At 38.2% G+C, this 20,638-nt stretch overlaps 1 protein-coding gene across 1 annotated transcript in view; it reads left to right on the top strand.

Moving 5' to 3' along the window:
- CHL1 (cell adhesion molecule L1 like) overlaps window positions 1-20,638 on the top strand; it is a 120,380-nt gene that overhangs the window by 15,211 nt on the left and 84,531 nt on the right. The window contains exons 3-5 of the mRNA XM_075550728.1: window positions 1,060-1,247; window positions 18,600-18,722; window positions 20,335-20,505. Of these exons, the coding sequence (XP_075406843.1) occupies window positions 1,060-1,247; window positions 18,600-18,722; window positions 20,335-20,505 (482 nt within the window). The remainder of the gene's footprint in view (window positions 1-1,059; window positions 1,248-18,599; window positions 18,723-20,334; window positions 20,506-20,638) is intronic.

Here is a 20,638-nt window from a genome sequence, read left to right as displayed (position 1 = left end):
CAAGAATCCTAGACTTTCAAGTTCCAGATGATTGTAAAATATGAAGCAATTTCTTTACTGATCTTCAGTATTTCAAATGAAATAATATATTGCTTATATTATTTTATTTTATTTATATTATATTATTTATAATAATATTACTTATTAAATTATTATTTTAATTATATTTCAATGAACATTATCATTGCCTGATAATTTGATATTTAAAACATCATTATTAGTAAATCATCATATGTATTTATTAACAATATTATATTTGGTAAAATATAGGAAGGATAATTTAGCATGCTAGCAGACTTGTAATAAGAACAAGTAGCATATGATCAAGCCATATGAATGCAGCTGGATAAATATTAGGATATATATTAATTCACAAAATTATGATGTCAAAATAAGTTAACAATGAAATTTATTTATTATATCAGCATGCAATTTTAATTGTCAAATATTAGTAGCATTTTAAATAAATTCAATTATATACAAATGAAACAAAGTCTGGAAATATTGGGAAAGTGTAATCAAATCATTATCATCTGATATATAATTTTATATTCTATCTGAAAACCTAATAAATTTCAGTGGACAAAACTAACATTTGTAATTAAGAAATCAGTTGCTCACAGTTACATGAAACTATGTTGAACTTACTGTTAAGAAATTCTACCCAAGAAATGAAATTCTACCAAACTGAGTAGTACTTGCTTGTGAAGTTTGGCCTCAGATCTACACAGACATAGACACTCAAACACACAATACATTTACGATTGTTGTAATCATCAAAATCCCAGAAATGGCGTATAATAGCTGATTGAAAATTTAAAACTTAACAAGAAACAAAACGAATAATCAAAACCTACCTTCAGTTTTATCTCAGTCACAGCATTTTCATGGTTTGATATATTTTCCAGTTTTTTTCTTAGTCTTCTTTATTTTTGGTATAATCCATTATGTTCTATTAAATTTCATTAATGCCTTGGTTTTGCCTTTGCGTACACTTGCCTATGTTTTTAAATAAAAACTTGGAAATGATTTGGGGGACTACTAAATTTTGTTTTGTAGATTTCTGTGGACTAAGGATGACAAGCCTTTTGATCTATCTGACCCTCGGCTAATCCAATCCAATAATTCAGGAACATTCAAGATCCCAAATGAAGGGCACATATCTCACTTTCAAGGGAAATATCGCTGCTTTGCTCTTAATAAACTGGGAACTGCTATGTCAGAAGAAATCGAATTTATAGTGCCTAGTAAGTATTGGAAGAGAAATTTTATTCTACAAATGTTTTGGTGAAGTGTTTAGTAGGAGTAATATTGAGAGCTAATGAAATAATATAGCATTCTATTATTTTTGAAAGGAGACCTGTTGGTGCTGCAGGGTAAGCATTGATCGGTTTACTCTAAGGTTAACAGTTCAACCCCACCAGCCACTCTGCCGAAGAAAGGCAAGGCTGTCTACAGGCTTGGAAACCCTATGGTGGGCCACTGTGAGTAGGTCACTGGCAGTAGGTTTCGTTGTTTGTTTAATATGTGTCTTAAAGAGTTCTGGTGAACAGGGATTCGGTGCTCATCTGCTAACTAAAAACTACTGGCTTACATGGCTCCATGGGAGAGATATTGACATCTGCCTCCATAAAGGAAACCCTGTGGGCAGGGCAGTTCTAATCTGTCCTATAAGATCACTCTCTGTTGGTTTTGACCTGATGGAAATATGTTACTCAAGCCTAATATTCTATTTGTGAGTTAACTCCAGATAATGATCCTTAGATGTTGATAACCTTAGGAAGCAACACCATTTGGAGTAATCTTATCCCCAACTTGGGAGTAAGTAACATCCATTTTGCCTGACCAGTTATTTATTAAGTTCATTATTAATCAGAATTGTTTGAGGGCACTGCGGTAACAAATAATCCGGAAGTTAAAGTTTCATTGTCCAATGGATGTGGTGGTGCTCGATAGCACATTGTTTCCGTGCATTTTCCTTGCGGACCCAGAATGTTAGTGAGGTCCTCCTCCTGTAGCTGCACCATGTTAAACGCATGCCACGTGGGTCGTCGAGAGCGGGGAAGGCGCGTGGAAAACTGTCTCTCAAACGCTTTCATTGGGATGCAATATTAACACATGATACTTATATTTAATTTACCAAAACAAGTGGCAAAGACAAATATACATAACTTGGATATATGAATTTCCCTTAGGAGAGGGGAATCAGATGCTGGTAGGTAATAGAAAGTTACAAAAATACTGTTAGCAAACCATGGAAATTTTATTACATTATTCATTTATGAAACTGTCCGTCTTTAAGGGAATAGAAAGGCTCAGCTTTCACTGACAGAGTGGATGGTGGTGTTGAACTGCTGGCCTTGTGGTTAGCAGCTCAACCACTATGCCACTAGAGGACCTATTTAAGAAAAATAAAAGGTTCACTCAAACAGTGGTTTCTGAGGGCATCTGCTAAGCCAGTTAAATTCAAACCAGAGAAATCAGCACTCACGTTTATTACAACTGGCTATGAGATTCCAAATCTGTAGTCTTGATAGATTTTTCTTAAAGAACATAAGCTGATCACAGGGGTTAATAATGAAGACGTATGAAAATTGAATGTTACATTGATAAGAAAAAGACCAGGAAAGTTAAACCAAGTAAATGTTTTTCATTATGACAAAGCACCTGCTCCTTCTTTGTAAGTAACAACCAGACTGTGCTATAAGAATGTGACTAGGAACCTACCTCATCCAACCGACAAACCTGATATGGTCCCTCCAGACATATTTTCCTGTTCTCCAAACTCAAAGAATACAGAAAGCAGCAGGACATGGTCGCCCAAGATGGTCAAAGGTGTCATTTTAATGTGGTGTAAATTGATGAGCACAGAATTCTTTGGGTTAGAAGGATTTAGTTCAGATGTATATTCAGTTCTTCCCTTGCCATTATTGATGGGCATATACTAACTGTTGTTTGTTAGGCATTTTATTTTCATTTCTTAGGTGATAGCTTCATATCCTATGGCCTAGTATTTTACAAGTGGTTTTTGTGCCCCTTGTCCAGATACATGAAGAATGTTCATAGTTGCACTGTTTACATTTTTAAAAAGTACTAGAAAAATACACACCACTGTTCCTTTATGATAGAAATTAAAAATAAGTTGGGGTATTTTAAATAAAAATACAGTGTACCAGTTGTTTTTCATTCATTTTTTCTCTTGCCTTATTTTCCCTTTCATTTCAATCTCTAGAATTATTGTATATTATACATTGAAATAAAAAGTATGTAGTGTGATGATTTGTGAAATATAAGCTATGTGTTATTATGTGAGCAATTATAATTTAGGAATTATAGCTTATTAGCAAAGCAATGACATTAAGGAATTTAGGATCAAGAGCTTGGATTTAAAATAATTTTCAGTAGTAAATATCAAAATATTCTGAAACAGAAAACATTGCCATGGAAATTGTGGTGGAGGGTCTGACAAAAGTATATATTCTTAACTAAATGAAGCTGAGAATAGAAATACTAAATGGAAGAGAAAGAGACATTAAAAATCTGTTTTAGAAGACACAGTACTAGGGTGAATTCTAGTGGTTGCTATGGAGACACAGGAAATGGTCACAGACTGACTATAGAAACAGCATAATTCAGTACAAGACACTGCAATGAAAGGATTTTAAAAGATATTTTTCTCCCCTAATCTAAGCAGACCAGGATGAAGAAATCAACAATATGAGGATACTGCTGGTCAGAATCTGGTAGTACTGCAGTTAAGAGATGAGAGTTGGTCTGAGCTCTTTTTTTTTCTTAATCATTTTATTTGGGGCTCTTACAGCTCTTATCATAATCCATCCATCCATCCATTGTGTCAAACACATTTGTACATTTATTGCCATCATCATTTTCAAAACCTTTTCTTTCTACTTGAGCCCTAGGTATCAGCTCCTCATTTCCCCCCATCTCCCCCACTCTCCCTCCCTCACAAACCCTTGATAATTTATAAATTATTATTATTTTTTCATATCTCACACTGACCAATGTTACCTAGACAGATAGGCAGAAAATAACAAGCACAAAAAGTACAGAGCAAAACAAAACCACTAAAGAAAACAAAACCACAAAACAACAACAACAAAATCAAAGGGGCTGGGGGCTGGGGGGGGGGGGAGAAAAGCCTATGAATAGTTCTAAGTCTGTTTGTTTACCTTTAGGAGTATTTTCCAATCAAGTCTGATGGGGTGCCTCACCCTGGCCCCAAAGTCTATTTTTGGTGTTCCCAGGGGACTTTATTGTTTTGCTCCTCTTACTGCTCTGTTGCACACCCTTAGTGTTTTTCCCTAGTGTCATAGGGTCAGATCAGGCCCAATTCCACACTTTGTCTCCAGTGTTGTCTTCGGTAGTGCTATGGGGCGGTGAGGGACATTCTGTCTGTGTCTCATGGTGGAGCCAGCCCTATGGTCCTTTCTGTGCATTGACTGCTCTGGGCAGGCATATCATCCTCCGGCCTTGATGGACCAGGAAGTACTCTACTCTCTCTCCTTTCCTCTCCGTTAGCTCTTGTGTGCTCTGATCAGATGTGTCCTTCTCCCTGAGCTGTAGCTTCAGTGTTGTCCTCTGAAGTGCATTCTTCTGAAGTGAGGTGGGGGCGGGGGGGGCTTGCAGGTGGGGGGGAGGGGAGAGGAAGCGGGTTCTTATTTGTCTGCTGCTATAGACACAAGAGTAAAATAAATTAGGTCGCTTATGTATCATTTTCTGAAATTATTTCATCGTGTAATAGTTTTCTTAAATTATCTCAGGATTACCACCCTTGAAAGGAAAATCATGGGCTATTTAAAATTTCTTACCACTTTTTAAAAATTTATATTTTGATCATTTTATTGTGGGCTTAAACAGCTCTTATCACAATCCATACAAATATCCATTGTGTAAAGCACATTTGTAAATTTTTGCCATCACCATTTTCAAAACATTTTCTTTCTACTTGAGCCCTTGGTATTAGCTCCTCATTTTTCCACTCCCTCTCCCACTCTCCCCCTTCACAAACCCTTGATAACTTATAAATTATTATTATTTTTTTCATGCCTTACGCTGACTGATGTCTCCCTTCACCAGCTTCTAACATTTGATTATAGCTGTAGGGAACTAATCTTTTATATTGATAAAAAAAATTTTGGTGAGTTTGTATCACTTATTTCTTAAAGCTTCATTAGGCTTACCTCTAATGCTTCAGTCATTTAAATTTTGACATAAGCACAATAACGAATGATACCTATTATTATTCTATACATATAGAAACCTATGTCTCTCAGATAATTTTATGGGAAATTTTCAGTTTTCACAATTCATGGACATTGAGGTAGAGTTTTCTTAAATAAGAGAGTAAGAACTTAAAACCACTGTTTTGTTTTAATATATTTGATAAACCTTTTAAATGAAAGAACGCGAGTTCTTCAAGAAGTAATGATGGAGGCAAGGGAGGACGCTGAGAAGAATGAAAGAGTTAAGGACAGCAGAGGACAGCGCCTTTGTAATAGTGATCAATAAGTAGATACATGCATAGATTCACAGGTTAAACTGCTGTGGGAGGGATCGTAGGAATATGCCCACAAATATATATGAGTGTGTGTATGTGTAATACATGTTACATATATAATGCAATCAAGATGAATGGATAATTATTGGTAATTAGAATGCAAAAGTTGGGGGGGGAAAGGGAGGAACAGTTGTTGGTGATAGAAAAAAGACAGATATCTCATGGTAGAATTTTGCAAGACCAATGACTTAAGAAAGAGTAAAGAAGAATGCCGTGTATACTTAAGTAGAAGCCAACCTTAATATCAGCCGAGGCACCTAATTTTAACCACAAAAAATGCATTTAAAATGTGCTGGAAATTTTGGCTTATACATGAGTATATATGGTATATTCATTTGAATTATGCTACGGGGGAAGGATATTGATCGTATCATGAACTGTCCAAAGTACAAACAACCTATCTTGGAAGAAGTAAAACCAGAGTGTTCCTCAGAGGCCAGGATGGTTAGACTTCATCTCATGTGTTTTGGCCATGTTATAAGGAATAACCAGATCCTAGAGAAAGACATCATGCTTGGCAAAGCAGATGGGCAGCAAAAAAAAAAAAAACATGGGATGTTTTCAACAAATTGACATAGTGGCTGCAACAATGGGTTCAAACATAAGAATAATTGTGAAGATGGCAGAGGACAGGGCTGTGCTCTGTTCTTTTGTACACCGGTTGCTATGAGTCAGAGCTGACTTGCTGGCATCTAACAACCACATATGTACTCTGGTGGTGTCGTGCACTGATCTAGTAACCACAAAGTCAGCTATTAGAAACCACTGGCATAAACTTGGAAGAAAGATGAGGCTTTCTACTCCCGGAGAGTTGGAACCTTGAGAATGACAAGGGTGGTAGTACCCTGCCCTAAAGGGTCACAATGAGTTGGAATTGACCTGATGGTAGTATTTTTATATATTTACGAGGGAGGGAGGGTATTTGTACAAGGTTATTTACTTTTGATGCAAATATATACATGATGATGGTGAATTATACAGGGACAAAAGTATGAAAAGTTCTTAGACATAACCAAACACCTTGAGAGAATGACTCACTAGACCTTGGACCTCAGGACCATAATCCTGCAGTAACCAAGGTTAGTTGGCATAACATAGTCCACGGTGACAATGTTCTCCATCCTTCTTTGGTCTGGGTAGTTATGAGGACATAAAACTGTAAGCAGCTATCTAAGGTACAACTACAATAACAGCAACTAGTGGGTCACGTGAACATCTATCTCTATGAGCTGGAGAGTAGAAATAGATGGTGCCCAGCTATCAGAACCAACTGCTCGGAAAGGGATCACCTTAGAAAATCCTGGATAGAATAAAGGAAAAATTTGGAACAAAAGTCACAATCATCAAAGAAAGATGTCCAGGACCCCTAACACTGTGACCCATAGATACCTTTCTGCCTTGGAACTGAACTCATACCCAATGCTCAATTTTCAGCCAAGCAATAGACAGGACACTAAGGAGAATGATGATATTAGTGGGGTACATCCACTTTAGAATAATCAACACTTTGAGATAAAATGGACAGCATTTCTTAAGGCAACGTTCAGAAAGGGCAGGAAAAAAGGAGGAATGAAAACAGAAAACAAAAGTGGAATAAATTATGAATTTCCTTGATGAGATTGCACTAATGAGATAGAGGAAAGGAAAAATCATTATCTTTTAATTTCACTCTTCTATGAAGTTTTTGAGGCCCCCTGGTATTTATTGAGACATGACATGGTAATTTTTCTAGTGAATTTCTCAACACATCTTTTTATTTATTTCTGTTCTTTAATGTCCCAACCACCACATGTAATTAAAATATAGGAGTCCTGGTGATGTAGTGGGTTATCCATTAAGTTACCAAGCAACAGGTCAGTAATTCAAACCCTTACAAAACTTTCTGCTCCCATATAGATTTACTGCCTGAGAAACCCCGAAGGTCACGAGTACTACGTGATGCATTGGTCATGTGTACTATGGGAGAAAGGTGGGTTTATCTGCTCCTGTAGTGGTTTACACCTTGGAAACCCACAAGGGCATGTCTACTCTGTCCTATAAGGTTACTATGAGTGTCAGAATTTTGCTCGTTGGGATTGGATCCTTGAATATCTTCGTGGCAGTGGCTTGGGCTTTAAAAGGAACTCCAGCATCCCTACCAGATAAACATCAGACTGCTAGCCTCAAGATCAGTCATGCAAACCCAACAACCCTTATCAGGAGAAAGTTAAGGATATTTGCTTCCATAAAAATTTGCTGATTCATTACGTGATGCCCAGGGGTATGATTAATAATGTTCCCTAATATAATGACAATGTTGTCTCTAAGGTGTCCATTAGAGACTTATATAAACCATAGATATATGAATGGATTTGGGGCTTGAACTTAATCATATCCCCAATCAAAGAACAATTAGTTCTTGTGACATGGTCCTCTTTGATGCTCACCGTCATCTACTGAAAATACGAGTGCTATAGCAAAGTGTGGTGAGAAAGCAGATGGTGCCTAGCTATCAGAAGGAGTAGACTTGTTTTCAAACAAGGAGCCATTTAAGCAATGTGTCAACTAAGTTCACACTGAAACATACAGACCATGTGATCCAAAGATTGTAAATATATAACAACCCTATCCTGATGGAAGGAATGGCATGAGAGCTTAAATTCTGAGCACCTGGTTTGCAGAAGGCTCTGGGTGACTTTAGAGGCTAAAGTCCATTTGCCGTGCATCTCCTCTGTCCAGAGCTGAGGGAGGCGAATAGTCTTGTTATCATCAGACAGAGAGCATTGTAAAGTTGACTATGGGAGACCTAGTGAAGTTAAAATCGAATATAATTTCATCTTCCTTTGGACACATTTTTAAGTTCTTTCCATTTTTAACAAAGAGGGAGGAAGTAACACACAGAGGAATGAAGTAACACACAGCTGCTGGTGACTACAGACCAGGGATGCGAATGGCCTCGTTACATGCAGAGTGCATTGGAGAGTGGATCACTGCAGATGCAGTTAGGCTAAAGTTTAATGCCTTATCATTTGATTACCTTTTGAATTTTAAAATTCTAGTTTTAAATATGTTCTGCTTTCTTTTCTACTGACATTTTTCCTGTTTTACTTTATTGCTGTTGTTAGTGTTTGTAAAAGCATTTCCTGTGTTTGGAATCCTAGGACAGGTCTGTCTATTGATACACTCACTGGATTCATGGTTCCTTGGGGGTTTCACATGAATCCTGGTGGTGTGCTGGCTATGCAGTGGACTGTGACCTGCATGGTCTGTAATTCAAGCCATCCGTAGATCTAAGGGAGAAAGACTAGCCCTTCTACTCCCCACCAAAGGTCCCTATTGAGTCAGCATTGACTGGATGACAGTGAGTTCGAGTTGAGTTGGGGGCAGGGCAGGGGAGGCTTGGGGGAAATGGGGATAATAATGATAAGTACAAGAATGAAGAAAACGTTCTAAAATAGACTGTACAGCTCTTCTAACAGGATGTAACTATTGGGTTGTATGATTTGTGAATTATATGCCAATAAAACTGGTTTCAAAACATATATCTACAGCTTCAGAAATGCATTATAGTGTCACTATGTGTGAGAATATATTTGATGGCAGTCAGTATAATTTTGGGGGAGGTATTAAAACACTGCAAGAAGGCAGTCTTAGTGACAACATCCTCCATATTCTGTGTTAATGAAAGTCAATTAGAGTGACTTATATGCTAGATTTCTACATGTGGATAACTAACTGTATATCTTCCTGAGATCACCTCTATGATTTGGAATAGAGAGGTCTCAAAAGCAAGTTAAGGTAGGAATTTTCCCCTAATATATGCAAACTGACTCAAGAAAATCAGTGTGTTCAATTCAGAGAGAAACTTTGAATGTTAAAGGTTTAATTAAGGACAAAATGTTTGCTCTCATCCTTTAGACCGTGGGAATGTCTGGAAGGAAGCAAACTGAGCTCTTCCACTGGGAGGCATTGGTGTTTCTCTGAAGTCCTACATGGATCAATGGTAGAATCTACAGGAAATGTCACTCAATTAGCTCTTTGTTACAGGCAGAAACTGGAGTTAGGAGTGATACAGCATGTGAGCTTAGTAGCATACATTCGTTATAATGATGCCAGTCATTAGCAATTTGCCAACACATTCAAAGTGCAATTTAAGGCATCCAGAATTCACTCAGTCAGTTCTGCAAAAGAGAAGTCAAAGTAGATGGAATCCTTCGGCCTAGGAAGGTTCACTCATTGATAAAAAGGGTGGGAACAGTGCACTGGAAAATCTAAGTTCCACATGAAGTGCACAGTAATCTTCTCCTCTAGCCCTCTCCTCCCCTCCTTTAATAAATTTTGTTCAAAATATTTACATAAAAGTATGAAAGTTCTTGGGAGCACAAGCAAAGTTAGAAAAGAAAGCAGATGACGCAAAGCTATCCAAAGAGATAGTATCTGGTGTCTTAAAGGCTTGAAGTTTAACAAGTGACCATCTAGCAGGAAAGCAACAAAGCCCACATGGAAGAAGAACAGCAGCCTGGCCTGGCTATTAATATATATAGCGTCTGGGATCTTAAAGGATTGAAGGTAAACAGTGGCCATCTAGCTCAGAAGCAACAAAGCCCACATGGAAGCACACAAGTCTGTGTGATCAAGAGGTGTCAAAGGGATCACGTATCAGGCATTAAAGAACAAACAATCATATCATTGAGAATGAGGGACAGTGTGGAGTGGAGACCCAAAGCCCATTTGTAGGCAACTGGACATCCCCTTATAGAAGAGTCATGGGGAGGAGACAAGCCAGTCAGGGTGCAGTGTAGCAACAATGAAACATAAAACATTCCCCTAGTTCTTAAATGCTTATTCACCACCACCACCACCACCACCACCACCCAATTCTATCCTCACAAATCACACTAGACCAGAGGATATACACTGGTACAGATAGGAAGTGGAAACACAGGGAATCCAGGATGGATGAACCCCTCTGGACCTTTGCTGAGAGTGGCCATACTGGGAGGGTGGAGAGAAGGTGGGGTAGAAAGGGGGAACTGATTACGAGGATCTACATGTAACCCCCTCCCTGGGGGATGGACAACAGAAAAGTGAGTGAAGGGAGACGTCAGACAGTGTAATATATAACAAAATAATAATAATTTATACATTATCAAGGGTTCAAGAGGGAGGGAATAGCAAGGATGGAGGGGAAAAAATGAGGGGCTGATGCCAGGGGCTTAAGTAGAGAGCAACTGTTTTGAGAATGATGATGGCAACAAATGTACACATGTGCTTGACAAAATTGATGTATGTATGGATTATGATAAGAGATTTAAATCATTTTTAAAATGATTTTTAAAAAGAAAGAAAGAATACCAAGTCAATGATATAAAAAAATTTTTTTAAGAACATCAGCCCGTATGATCATGAGGTGTCCATGGGACCAGATATCAGGTACCAAGAGATCCAAAACAAACAACTATATCAATGCAAATGAGGGGGTGTCATAGTGCAGACCCAAAGCACATCTGTAGACAATTGGACATCCCCTCACAGAAGGGTCACAAGGAAAGGAGGATTCAACCAGGATGCAGTATAGCACCAAACAAACAAACAACAATCCTTGAGTTCTTGAATGCTTCCTGCCCTGCACTATCGTGACCCAGTTCTACTTTAAAAATTCATCTAGACTAGAGTACGCACACTGGTACACAGATAAGAGCTCTCTGCACACATGGAATCCAGGACAGATAAACCCCTCAAGAACAGTAGTGGGAGTAGCGATTCCATGAGGATAGGAGGGGTGGAGGGAGGGGGAGAGAGGGGAAACTGATCACAAAGTTGAATTTATAGCCCCCCAGGGGGACAAAGAATAGAAATATGGGTGAAGGGAGACAACTGATGGGTGTAATATACAAAATAACAATAATAATAAGCAAATGATCAAGGATTCATGAGGGTAGGAGAGGGAGGGGGGAAAGAAGAGCAGCTTACACCAGGGGCTCAAGTAGAAAGACAGTGTTCTGGAAATGTTGATGGCAACGTATGTATAGGTGTGCTTAATACATTTGAATTATGGATTGGTATAAGATCTATAAGAGTCCCCCATAAAATGATTAAGTATAACAAAGCATGAAAATTCTTAAGATAGAAGCTATAGATAAAATGTGCAACTGCCAATGAAAATGTTCTCTTTTGTCCCAGGACAAAGTAAAGTTATTGAGCAATAGCCAACAGGCACTGAGTATTTTCTCAGTTCCCGGCAATATTTTCCTTGGCTTACTCAAAGTATTTTATTTAAAATTTGATATGAATTGGTGGGTTGTGTCATTACATTTCCCATTTTATGGGTAAGGAGATTTAAGCAAATTAAGCAACCTATTCAAGGTTACTTGGTAAGTGATGAAGCCAGGATTCAATCCCAGCCCATTGACTCCAGATTCCAGGTGTATAATCTTGATGCTATATAGGGTTAACAGTACCTTGATAATTCAGGCAGCATATCTTCTAGATGAGCTGGAAGGCATCATATAATTTGTGGTGAAAGTATCTCTTCAGCAGAGAATGAAAATCATATAGAGGCAGGAGAATATAAGGACAATTGATTTTATTATTTGAGAGCTAGAGAAAAAGATGAGCTATAGAGGTACACAACTTGGTGATACAATTGAAGTAGTTACTTAATGTAAATTATATCTAGTGACATGGGGCAACACCCCCCACAATCGAGTGTGTCAAAGGGGTGGTCATGTAATTGAGGGGTAAATTCCTGGGGCACGTGAAGGGGGAGGGGCTGCCTTCAGAGCCTAGAGAACAATAGCACGTGTCTGCTCTTACAGATAAAGCTGCCGGCTGCACAGTCAATCAGCCATATGCTTGTAAGAGGGAATTTTAAGGTAGCACTATTATAGAATTATGTAACAGGGAACAATATTAATTATGAGAATGTGATTGACCTCCCTCCACCCCAGAAACTCAGTCTGCCAGCATCTTAATACATGAGACTAAAGGATTCATCTGCATACATGCTCTTCCCTTTCCCTTTCCCTTCCCACATAGTTAAATGAGCCTGATGCCACTTCCAGGATTATCCTTTGGAGTTAAGCAAGGTGGCATGGTAAGATTATAGAGTTTAGGTTGCATAGCATTCCTCTGATTAAGAGGCTTCTAAGTTAATGAACAAAGAGACTAATATATAGTGGGTTACATAGTGGACTGCTAATTTCTTTCTTTTTTAATTTATATTTATTTTAAATTTTTTTTTCTTTTTTTACATTTTATTAGGGGCTCATACAACTCTTATCACAATCCACACATATATATACATCAATTGTATAAAGCACATCCGTACATTCTTTGCCCTAATCACTCTCAAAGCATTTGCTCTCCACTTAAGCCCTCTGCATCAGATCCTCTTTTATTCCCTTCCCTCCCCACTCTCCCCACCCTCATGTGCCCTTGGTAATTTATACATCGTTATTTTGTCATATCTTGCCCTATCCGGAGTCTCCCTCCCCCCCCCCCTTCTCTGCCGTCCCTCTCCCAGGGAAGAGGTCCCATGTGGATCCTTGTAATCAGTTCCCCCTTTCCAACCCACTCACCCTCCACTCTCCCAGCCTCGCCCCTCACACCCCTGGTCCTGAAGGTATTGTCCACCCAGGCTGCTGCTAATTTCTAAGTCAGAAGTTGAACCTACTAGCCACTGCATGGGAGCAAGATGAAGCTGTTTACTTCTCAAGAATCAAAATGGGGCAATTTGATTCTACCCTGTAGGGTCGCTTTTAATAGGAACCATCTCAATGGAAGTGGGTAGGGTTAACTTATTGAGGTTCTAGAGCAGCTGTTCCCAATCTGTGGGTCACAACCCCATTGGGGGGGTCAAACGACCCTTTCACAGGTGTCACCGGATTCAGACCAGTAGCAAAATTGCAGTATGAAGTATCAACGAAAATAATGTTATGGCTGGGGGTCACCACAACGTGAGGAACTATATGAAATGGTCACGGCATGAGGAAGGTGGGGAACCGCTGCTCTAGAGGCACCCAGGAGGATAAATCTAATGGATTCCTGGACTATAGAGAAAAAGAAGATGTGAAAAGTCAAGACGCTCTCAACATATTTGACAAATCAATTCATTTGATTCAGTCTTTGCTTGAACTCAGTTTATTCTAAGATAATCTTTAAGATTAGACTCTTTAAAGTTTTTTTTCTTTCAAGTACATAGATATGATTTTTCTATATATATTGCAAAACTTGAGATAATGAGTTTTCAAACGGCTTCAGAGACTCTCATGTGGTAGATTTCTCACAAGGTTCTAACCTGTAAGGCTTGATAACCAAAAAACCAAGCTCACTGCCATCCAGTCAATGCCAACTAAGTTTGACCGCATGAGACAGGCTGCACTTCCGCTGTGAGTTTCCATTCCTCAGGAAATCCCCTTCTTTCTCCTGTGGAAAGGCTGGTGATTTCTAACTGCTGACCTTGCAGATTAGCGTAACCGCTCAGCGCCCAGGGCGCCTGTAAGTCTGATACTTTGCATAAAAAGCCTGGTGAAGCGATTCCTGAAGCTGCCTACAAGGCTCTGGACACCTTCCAGGAGGAGTTCATGCCCATGGAGACCTTCTCAGAGTTCCTCGTCATGTCATAGCTGCCTTTTTTCCAAATCACTGACCCAGAGAGCTTCCTGGAGAATCTGTTGAGTCCAGTCCTCTGATTCTCCACGTGAAGACGGCTGTTGGCGAAGATTGCAGCAAGCTCTTGGCTTCCATCCCTGAGTCCTTCCCTCCCTCCTTGTGCATTGATCCTCCCCACCCCCCCACCCCCCCTGTCCCACAGGGATGCTGCAGCATGACCCAGCCGCTCACCCTCAGCTTTTCTCAGAGGGATTTGGGGTTTTAGGCTTCCTGTTTTATCTCGTGGGTGTAGTGCAAGAGCAATGAAGTTGTCTGTAACTCAAACCAGCAAAAAAACCTACACATACCTCCTTGAGTGTGTAATCTTGCGGAATAATCAAATGATTTAATAGACATTGGCAGGTTAAGTTTGAGTGTGAACTGGTGTGCCACTCACTAGTCTCTAGAGGTAAAATATCCATACAAGTTTCTGTCTGGGGAAGTTTTCAGAAACCTAGATATGAATATATTTGAGTTTCACTTATGCGCTTGGAGTTATTATTAGAAATTTGTCTACTATACTGTTATGATAGTAAATAATAGCTCTATGATCCTATGCTAGAATAGTAACCAGGCAGATGCTCTGCTATGTGATCTGGCTGTAAAGAAAATGGTGGGAAGGAAGTTGACTTCATCCAGACTTCATTACGGTGGCATTTCTCAACATTACTACAGTCTTAATTACTAATCCCAGTTTCTCATGAGTTGATTTTAGCTCATGGTGACCTGTTGTGTGTCAGAAGAGAATTGTGCTCCACATGATTTTCAGTGGCTGAGAGTTTGAATTCATTTTCCAAATCTTTCTTCTGGGATACTTCCGAGTGAAAGTGAACCTCCAGCCTGTGAGTCACCACTGAGTCTGTGACTTGCTAGCACCAAAGGACTCCAGGTCTTGATTCCCAGTTGCCAAGTGGACTCTGATCACAGAAACCCCATTGGTTCTAGGTAGATGCTAACATAGAAGTAGAATCTATTCCCACTGCAGAAGTGGTCAAGGACAGTCAACACAGCTGGATAAATTTGTTTTGTGTTTTTGTTGACAAATCAAGGAATTAAAATTACCTCACACACACACAGAAAATATGGCTTATGATTTATTTTTAGAAATATTGCATCTGTCCAAATGCCCATCACCATAGGAACACAAATAGCCAAAGTAATTGTTTAGTTACTTTAAATGGAAACATTTCTGTATTTTTTAATTAAGGTAAACTTTTTACCTGCTCTTGAGTTGCACTAATTAAATTTCACATTTACCTGTGAATCTTAAATAAATTCAATTTCTGGTATAATTCTGGCTTTCTAAGTAGTTTCAAAATCAATGTATGTTCCTGATAAAAGCTAAAATGTTCAGAATCTCTTCCAAGATCTTAAATTAGGAAATATATATTCTTCAATCTTTACAGATGCTGATTTCACCTTTATTTAAAAGCTATTTCAAAATCCATGGTATTTGATAAAGTTGTTTGGTAGACAAATAGTGGACTTATAAATTATATTTTATTCTGTTTTTCATTAGTGATGCCTTAGAAGCCAGTTGAATTATATAGGTAAATAGAATTAGTATTTTTTAATCTTTTTATGAAAGCTGGGATGCTATTGCTTTACTTGGGTACCATCTATTTGAGTTATTCGATTTTTCATTTGCTCTGAGGGCACTTCTTTTCCAGTGCTGGAGTTGTATATCACTTAGTTCGCTACTCTACATTATGAATCTCTCAGTGAACGATGCCTTTGTAGTTTCGGTGTGTTCCTTCAACTCCATTCCAACTCATGGTAACCACATCAGACAGAGGAGACCTATTCCACACTGTTGCCCAACTGCAGTGTTTATGGGAATTGATCGACAGGTGTTTTCACAAAGGGGCTCCCTGTGACTTTGAACAACTGCTTAAACTCTGTGCTACAGGGCTGCTTTGTATTTATATTCAGTCATGCAAACTGCACTCGTTTTCGAAGATCATGGGTTCTTTCAGTTTTATAATCTATGTTTCCCTGTATCTATTGCCTCTTTTAAGTAGCCCTGCTGGCATAGTAGGGATCCTATGTTGGGATAGTAAACAAACTGTCAGAAGTGTGAAACCACCAGCCACTCCAGGGGAGTCTAATGAGATGTTCTACTCTCATAAGGATTTGCATAATAAAAAACTCACAAGGGCATTTAGTGTTGGAATTGACTCAATGAAAGTGAGAGTTTTGTTGTTGTTTATTGCCTCTTGGAGCAGAGTATAAACAGATTTACTAACTATCCAACAACAAAGCTAGCTTCAAATTCAATAAATACTAGTTAAACAAGTGATATGAAATGGAAGCTTTGAGTGCATAGTAGTTTTGTAACTTGTGGCACCTATGAATGCAAAGTTACTTACACATTACACACTCTCAATCAAAGTCAACACTTTACCAAAGAGGTAGCTTTGATATTTTATCTTCAAAAGTCTTAATATAGTAAATGGATTAAACACACGTTCCTATCTTTTGATGAAAACCTCTTGCTAGCTATAACAAAAGCATGATTCAAAGATGGATGTTATTTCAATAGGTTTCCTATTTTACCAGAAGAAATCTGACCATTGTCTGCCAGAATGTCAAACCTTATAAGATTTTTGACATCTTTTATTGTCACTTAATACACATATCGCACAATTGATTAGTTCAATCATATCAAGAAGAGTTACGCAATCATCCCCACAATCAATTTTTTAAAACTTTCTCTTTTTCATGTTTTAGAACACTTGTAAAATGAGTTGGGTATTCACCATCAGTCCCAGTGCTCCCTCCCTCCTCCCACATACATTATTTTCTCCCCCACCCCTCACCCTTGCTAGTCTCCCCCCAACCTCACTACCTCTCCTATAAACCCTTGCAGCAGTTGACTCTATTTCTCCACAAATTCTTTGAATCTACTCATTGCAGCTACTCATTATGTGCTTCAAAAACTAGAAAACCCAGCAGAAACAATAAGAAACAGAAACAAAATAAAGTGGTAAGGATAAAATAATAATAAACAGTAAGAAAGAAAACACCACAGTGAATATTTAAAAGGCCAGGAAAGAAATTTTTGTTTTGGAACTACCAAGAAGTACTTGCAACTAGAAGAATTTCAGATTGGGTCAAGATGGTTTTTAAAGTTAGAAAGAAAATATAACTCAACCTGAGTTGAGTAAAATGGGGCCCTCTAAAGGACTGTCACCTACCTATAAAAAGAATGGAAGCCTGCCTGAAGAACTTGCAAAGACCCTGTAATAACCACACCTCCGTTGTAATGCTAAGTCAAAGTCATTGTAACCAGAGGTGCTTCCTTAAGCTAAATGTCAGCAAATTCCCCCAACCTCCAAGGAGGAGAAGAGGGAGACTTGGCAGAAGGGAAAGAAATATAGGAAATATGCAAATCTCAGCAAGAGATGTTACAATAAAGAGGATAGCTTTACACTCCCAAATATAATGATAATCTCTTGGGAAATACAATTTAAGGAAGAATTATAGAAATAGGATATCTCTCAATGAATTTCTGAAGATTAGAAATATTATTACTACCATGTTAAGGATCTTTCCTGCCATAAGAAAGAACCTCTTACAGTGCAGTGGGTTAACTATTTGGCTTCTAACCAACGGTTCAATGGTTAGAACCCACTCATGGTGTGGGAGTTCAAATTCGCCAAGCTCTGGTTTATAAGAGAGGTTTCAAAAAGGTTGTGGAAGAATTGAATCAAGGTTTATCTTTCCATAAACTTTTTGAAGTCCCCTTCGATTCCCATTGTAACTCTATTGCCCTTTAAGGAGCTTGGCTGCAGTGTGGGGAGGAAACAATGGTCTGACACACTGGAAAGTCTTGTATCCTAGGCCAATTTTACTTTATTTAAAATGTCATTTCCTGGGGGCTGATTCCCATGATGAATCCTCTTTGCATCATGAAATGGTTCTGTTAGAGATTTTCATTGCATTCTTACTGTTATTTCCAATGTAGACTGGATCTTTTGTTTTTTTTTAAGTCTGGTTAATGCTGTGAAAAGAATATATTTGGCAATTACATCCAAAGATTTCACAATTATGCAAGAAATAGAGAATTTGTAACTGCCTAAAAAAGAGAAAAAGATTGCACTTCAATCAAAACTAAAGTCAGCAACATCTGTGCAGGGAGACATGTACAATGACGTCCGTGCCTTTATTGCCATCACATACCAAAAATAGTGTTTATGATTATAAAGTGCAGTAAGTTTCCAATGTGGAAGAGTGCTGACCATAGTCATAAGTCTTTATATTTGCATAGAGATATATGAGAATTTATTCAAGCGCTCTTATTTGTCAGAGAAGACTGCATTACAATACTGCTTATGACATTAAAGGTCAAATTTTTGAATAATTCCTTTAAATGATTTATTGACACCAGGTGTTCCAAAATTCCCCAAAGAGAAAATAGATCCTCTGGAAGTAGAGGAGGGAGATCCAATTGTCCTCCTATGTAACCCCCCCAAAGGCCTTCCACCTTTACACATTTATTGGATGAATATTGGTAAGTAAAATTTTCTTCTCTTACTAAAAGTGTATTCTAATGTTATCCATCATGCTTGATAGCACACTGAACCAAAAATAAAAATTAATATTTGGTATAGTTTCACGATGAGTCAGAATGATTCAATGGAAGTGAGTTTGGCTTTGATTTATCATTGTGAAATTCTATGGATTTTTAAAAAAATAGTAGAACTGCTTCTAGTCTGCCCAGGTCTAAAATGTACACTGCAGTGTTGTGTTAAGTTAGGTTGACTAGAGAAACTAATCCAGTGACACTCATATATGTATAAGAATGAACTTTATATCAAGACGTAATTATACATCGAGAAAACATTCCAGCCCAGACCAATTGAAGTCTTTACGTCCAATATTAGTTGATGAATCCCTCTTCAGAATCACACAGCTACATGCAATGGTTCACAATGCAGGAAGATCATAGGCTGGTGGGTGCAAAGTCTTGTTGATCCAATGGTGTTCAGTGCATCTACACAGCACTGGCAGCCATCGGGGTCAGCTAGCAGAAAGATGAAGGCAGAGGGAGAGTTGAATTTCTCAGAACCCTCCTTACAAGAAGGCCACACGCACAGGCGTCACCATCAAGCTGTTACCTGATTGACAGGCGATACCCCGCCCCTACACTTTCATTTATTTTCAAGTTGACATAAAATTAGGTAACTACCACATGGGTCTACTTTAAAAGACACCTGAACATCACAAATAGACTCTTTGAATTTCTGTATTAGAAAAGAGCAGAGGATACCTCTAAGTAAAACATTGTCCATATTCCAAACAAATTTTAGCTGTGAAATATCACTAAAGTTGAGGATGACCTGTGTATGTGTTGTTAGCTTTTTATATTAATAATGTTAAGACTTATTATTTTATAGTAATTATGGGGAAATGAATTCTATATTAGTAATGTTTCATCTGTTGAAAACAGTAAGTTGCAGAAATATCTATTTACCTTTGTGTTAAATTTGTCAAAAAGTTTTACTCATTCTTGACTAGAAATTCCAGCTTCTTTTAAATTCCCTTTCTGATTTATGTCTTAGCAGTGCTTCCTTAGTATTTTCTCAGTTTGGATCAAGAGAAAAAAATGATAGGATTTATACAAGACTCAAAAGAAAATAAATGAGGCTTCTCTTAACTGTCGTCAGAAAGCCCCGCCTGTAGTCACCCTAGCACTCTGCTGGCTGCCTTCCGGGCTGGAAGAGAGACTACTCTCTCAGACACATTTGTGTGGGGCTCTGTTTTAAAGAAACACCATTCTAAGACATGAGTAATTATAATTAGACATGACTTGATTGATCAGTTTTCAGAGAAACAAATGTAGGCAGGAAGAGCCAACCCAGAGACCCAGATGGTAAGGAGATGTAGACACGTCCACACTGGCTAGGTTTCTTTTGGTCAATCATGAAAAAAATAAGGCCACAGTTTTATTTTTTTGTTCATATTTTCTTTTTGCACAAACTCTGCTCCATTGGTAGATTAGACTTTGTAAAAAGAGGATATACAGATGAAAAAAATTTAAAAAGAAAAGACAGGACCATGGAAGAGAGGTGAAGCACAATAAGGGAGAATTGCTTGTATTAATGAAAAATATTTTTCCCCAGAATTGGAGCACATTGGACAAAATGAGAGAGTGTATATGAGCCAAAAGGGAGATCTATACTTCGCAAACGTGGAAGAAAAAGACAGTCGGAATGATTACTGTTGCTTTGCTGCATTTCCAAGATTAAGGACTATTGTACAGAAAATGCCAATGAAACTAACAGTTAACAGTTGTAAGTCCAAATTAGATATCATTCCATCATGGATGCTGAACGCAAATGTGTCTGTAATTTCATTCTGGCTGAATCCACTTAGTGTGGGGTTGATGTTTTCCATCATTGTCTGGTCCAACTCTAGAGATTTCAT

This window comes from Tenrec ecaudatus, chromosome 5 (genome assembly GCF_050624435.1).
Source record: "Tenrec ecaudatus isolate mTenEca1 chromosome 5, mTenEca1.hap1, whole genome shotgun sequence".
NCBI classification, from domain to species: domain Eukaryota; kingdom Metazoa; phylum Chordata; class Mammalia; order Afrosoricida; family Tenrecidae; genus Tenrec; species Tenrec ecaudatus.
Note: the sequence above shows the minus strand (reverse complement) of the source record. Positions and strands in the feature narration are given on the sequence as shown.